The sequence below is a fragment of the Triticum dicoccoides genome, chromosome 3B (assembly GCF_002162155.2).
Source record: "Triticum dicoccoides isolate Atlit2015 ecotype Zavitan chromosome 3B, WEW_v2.0, whole genome shotgun sequence".
Lineage (NCBI taxonomy): Eukaryota > Viridiplantae > Streptophyta > Magnoliopsida > Poales > Poaceae > Triticum > Triticum dicoccoides.
In genome coordinates this window covers 683,609,715-683,614,901 of record NC_041385.1, presented here as the reverse complement: position 1 = coordinate 683,614,901, position 5,187 = coordinate 683,609,715, and the positions used below count along the sequence as shown (strand labels likewise).

Genomic DNA, 5,187 nt, shown 5'->3' with positions numbered 1-5,187 from the left:
TGCCTTACAAAGCCACGAGCCACCACATGCTAGCAATTCTAGGGAACTTAGTAACATTGATATTTTCATGAAAAAAAATTGACCTCCACAATATATTAACTTTGCTTGGTATAACAGAAATAAGTGATCAAAGTTGTTTATTTGAGACATCTAAAACGATAGTAAGTAAAAGTAAAACACGCTACAAAGGAAATAAGCATAGCGATTATCACATCTCGATGTCGTCTAAATCAGGCATGGGAAAACGAAGAACCGCGGCTATCCCCGTGAGCTGCTCGAGCTGGTTGCCGGAGACATGCATGGACGAAAAGACCCGCACATTGCCACCGATCTTCTTCACCGATTCGGCCAAATCGACGCACTTGCGCCTAGCAGCAACGTCGGAGTTCCGGAACCAAGTGTCCGTCAGCAAGAGGGTCTGGATGGCGAGACGTTCTTGCGCGACCTCGACGTGCTTGGGCCCGTAGCAAGCGCGCGCCGAGTCCTTGGCGATCATGGCATAGAACTCCTGCAGCGCCGGCACCTCCTGCGCGGCCCTCGTGTCCTTTATCAGCGACATGACGCTCGGGGCGGCCAGGACGTCCTTGAGGCTGTGCGGGTAACCCGAGGGCGCGGGCGCGAGCACGATGCGCGCCTTGTGCTCCGTGATCGCGCGCAGCTCCCCTCGCCGCGTGGCCTCCAGGAGCATGTAGTCGCGGAACTGGTCCTTGGTGAAGCCGGGGCTCGCGATCACCACGCACTGGACGAGGCCGAAGTCGACGTGGTGCACGAAGGCGGCGAGGACGCGCTGGAAGAAGTCCTTGAGGGCGGTGTCGTACGCGGCGACGGCGCCGGAGCCGTGCTTCCTGGGGATGGGCACCTCGACGCGCGCCCTGGTGGCGGTGACGCTCCGCCCGACGAGGAAGAGGTGGGCGAGGCCTTCCTGCATGAGGAGCACGGCGAGGTCGGCGTTGGCGGCGGTCTCGTCGCAGGACTTGCGGATGGTGTCGAGCGCCGGCCAGTCCCAGGCCGCCTTGCGGAGGAGGAAGGGCCTCCGCAGCTCGATCTCCAGGGTGTGGTACTGGCCGATCTGGACGTGCTCGTTCTTGGTGAGGTTCTTGCCGCGGACGCGCAGGACGGAGCCGTCCTTGTCGTAGTCCGTGGACTCGACCGCCACCTCCAGCGTCAGCTTGATGCGCTCCGAGTCGCGGCCTCCGGACCTCGTGATCTTCCGGACCGTGACGGCCTCGACGGCGTCGCCGGCGGCGATGAGGTTGTACGCGTCCCACAGGTCGTCATCCACCTCCGGCAGCAGCTTGACGGAGCCGGGCCCGTCGCGGGCGAGGCTTTTTCCCACGAGCTTCATCGTCCAGCTGGATCAGAGTGCGCGGCGGTCTCGTTGTTGTTGAGGGAGACGGGAGACTGATCTTGACGGCGGCGGCGGCGAGCAATGGATGCGAGAGCGGGGACGGAAGCATAAACCGTTCTGTGCTTGCTGTTGTCGTCGTCGTGAGTTGCTTGCGGAGCAAACGTGTTGGATGGATCAATGGACGGACGGACGGACGGACTATTTATAACGTTGGTTTCGGTGGAGACCCGATCGACTCCGAGTTCAGATGGAGCAGGGTAGATCCGTAGATAGAGTTCGTTCCCGTAACCCAATGCTACATGCGCACGTAATTAGCGGCGACCCAGCTGGACACGGATCGCTGGCAAGGCGTAGCACGACGCCCAACGAGCCTGGGGTGCCCATAGCAATTTGCCTCTAGTACAAGTCCGTTGAGACTCCAATATAACTTTAGCTCGTAGTACTTCCTTCTTTATCACTTTTATTTTAATTTTTTATTTGTTTTCACTTTTTTCCTTATATATATTGAAATGTTCAAAAAGTACCACATTTTTTAATATTAATTTTGTAAAATGTTAATCGTGTAATTATAAAAAGTTCATTGTGTATTTCAAAAAACTTCATCGCATATAGTTCAAAAAAAGATCAACATATAATTCACAAATATATGGCATGTATTACAGTTGTCTTAAAATATATTAAAAGACGTTCATCATGTACTTTTTATAAAACTTTTATACAAATTACAATAAGATGACCATTTAAAAAATGTTTATAATGTATTTAAAATGTTCACCTTATATTTTAAAAATGTTCATTGGGTATTTTTAAAAGTTTGCCCATGACTTTTTTTTGAAAGGGGAATATAATAATATCGTGGAGATATCAATTATACTCAGTCTCTGCACCAACAAGATGTCACAAAGACGTCCAGGATGCACACAACCAAAGGAGAAATTTAAAAGAAAGGAAAAAATATCCTGCCACAGCGACCGACTCCTCTCAACAGAAGCACACATACCACCACCTAATACAACATCTGAAAAACATAAAAGGGCTCCAAAAGCAACACCTTCAAAAAGGGAACAGTGCACAAGCGTCGTCGTTGCCCAATCCAAAATCTTAGGTTTTCACCTGGAGACAGTCCGCGCTCTCAAAACAATTTATTCAGCAAGGTAATCGCCAAACACAACCAATGAAGGCCAGACCTTAGATTTTCACCATGAAAGTCACGGCTTGGTACTCAAGGAGTACCACCAAATATGAAATCTGCCAGTGTTGCCGCCCCCACTTATCACTGCTGCTCCTCAGACTTATCTAACACCTGGCTGACTCCATCGGCACCAAGGCTCCGTCCGTCTAGCTGATCCTCCAATCTCGGCCAACATGACCTTCTCCGTTATTGCCTCCATCATGGAAATCGAGAAGCCGACATGTCCCAAGGTGTCATCAACCAATACAGCTTCGCGCCACACCCTCAGAACCTCGTAGGCTGATATGGATGTGCACGACCGAATTCTGTCCGATCTAGATATCCTGGGCAAGATCTCCAGCAGCAGTTCCAGAACACGTCGATGGCTAGATCGAGGAGGACCGATCCTGTAGGATGTTGCCGTGAAGCGAAAAGAGCATGAGGACCACCACCATAAGCATCACGGTAGCAGGCCCCCACACCGCCCCGATCCAGCCTGCCGTCGCCTAGCCGACCGTCGGCACCACCATGGTGTCTAGCAGCACGCAACACACCTGCACGCAGACTCGTACAGGCCAAGATCCGAACCAGCACGGCTGCAGGACGTGTGCCGACTGCGCCGCAACACCACGCGGTCATGAGCGACCAACTTGCTACCGACTAGGAGCAGCCCCACTGGCGAATGAGGAAGATGTCGTCGGGATCCCACGGAGCTTCCGAGATCTGAGCCGCCGCTGCGAGATGAGATGCCCTGCCGCCGCCGTCATAGGATCACGTGTGAGCTTTGCCGATGGTCCCCTCAGGCAGCGGCAAGACAAGGGGAAGGAGAGGCGACCTCGGGAGTCACCGGCGGTGGCGTTTCCCCCGTGTCGCCAGATCGGGGCGACGCGGGGGCGTGGGTATTTTCCCGGGCCGCTCACGGGGCGTGCCCATGCACTACAAAAAAATACACTTCCGTGATGATACGTGTTTGTCACAGTAGGTCGTGTTTTTTGTCATGCATGTACATCCATGACAAATTTATGACAGAATCAAGATAGTCATACTTGTGCTGTCGTAGAAGTGTTCCATGACATTACCAAAATTATCATCATGGAAGTGTCCACTTCCATGACGATAAATCGCGCGTCACAGAAGTGCTTTCGTCAAGGGTGACCGACACGTGGCATCCACCGTAACGGAACACCGTTAAGCTATCGGGTCGGGGTTTGGATCTGATAACCCATTAACAGCCCCGACCAATGGGGATTTTCCACGTGTTAAATCATCATTGGTTGGAGGAAACACGTGTTGGCTCATCGTTGGGACAGATGTCATCCACTCATTGGACAGAAGGCGCCTATGATACATCGACACGTGGCACGACCAATCAAGTTTAAATGGGCCGGCCCAACTAAAGGCCCACAAGATTTTGCGGCCCTTAATGGGCTGGCCCAGTTAAAGGCCCACGAGATTTTGCGGACTATAATGGGCTGGCCCAGCTAAAGGCCCACAAGATTTCGCGGGCCATAATAGGCCGGCCCAGGTAAAGGCCCACAAGATTTTGTGTGCTATAATGGGCCTGCCTAGGTAAAGGCCCACAAAATTCTTGCGGATCATAATGGGCTGGCCCAGCTAAAGGCCCACGAGATTGCACCGACATTAATGGGCCGGCCCAGCTGTAGGCCCACAAGATTTTGAGGACCCTAGTAGGCCGGCCCATTAACTGGCTGCCATGTTTTGGGCCAAATGCCGGCCCATAATTGATCCGGTCCATTAATGGCCTGCCACGTTCCGGGCCTAATAATGGCCCATATAAGATCCGGCCCGTTAAAAGCCTCCCACTTTCTGGGCCAAATCACGGCCCAGATCAGGTCCGGCCCTTTAAGAGGCTTTGGGCTCAATTATGGCCCATATCAGATTCGGCCCGTTGACTGGAGGCTATGCTTTTGGGCCCACTTGCTAAAGGCCCATTTAGTAATTCGGCCTGATATTAGTTTCGGCTTGTTAAGGGCCCATTTAACATTTCGACCCTATATTAATTTCGGCATGTTAAAAGCCCGTCATATAGTTGGGCCTAACTACGACCCGGTTTGCATCCGGCCTGCTCGCAGCCAATATCTGATTGGGCCAAACAAGGACCGAGACAACTTTGGTCTGTTAAAAGCCCGTGAATTGATTCGCACAATCATGGGCCGGGGTCCATTTCGGGCTGCCGCCGGCCCGTGAGCTATTCGGCACGTTTCAGGCCCAGCCTACTTCTCAGGCTCCTAAAAGCCCATTGAGTTTTCTCGCGAAAAGAGGGCCGGGGGTTACTCGACCTATTAAAGGCCCGAATCTACTAGTGGGCCAGTTTGACGGGGCCCATGATGCGGATCATACATCGTGATTGCATGACGGCCCGATTATGTACCGTAATTTTATGGTTGGCCAGTTTACTGCAAAGACAGGACATATATACAGTAAAATAACTGTAGCATCGTGAATAAGAAAAAACCTAGACTATACAATAAAGAAATTACGGCATATTACATCCACTGGGCATCAAAGTTCGCCACTATGATAATAAAGCACAAGCAGACAGCAGATTACATACACTAGGCATCAAAGATTGCCACCAGTGCAAATAAACACGCCAACAAAATAAAATACAAAACCGACAACACTTCAATAGAGTTCAAGAAAGGTT

General features: G+C 51.8%; 1 protein-coding gene across 1 annotated transcript; it reads right to left on the bottom strand.

The window, feature by feature from the left end:
* Positions 1 to 208: 208 nt before the first annotated feature.
* Positions 209 to 1,345, bottom strand: LOC119281837 (protein PELOTA 1-like). Its single transcript, XM_037562257.1, has one exon. The coding sequence runs from the start codon at positions 1,343 to 1,345 to the stop codon at positions 209 to 211; it is 1,137 nt and encodes a 378-aa protein (XP_037418154.1).
* Positions 1,346 to 5,187: the final 3,842 nt, after the last annotated feature.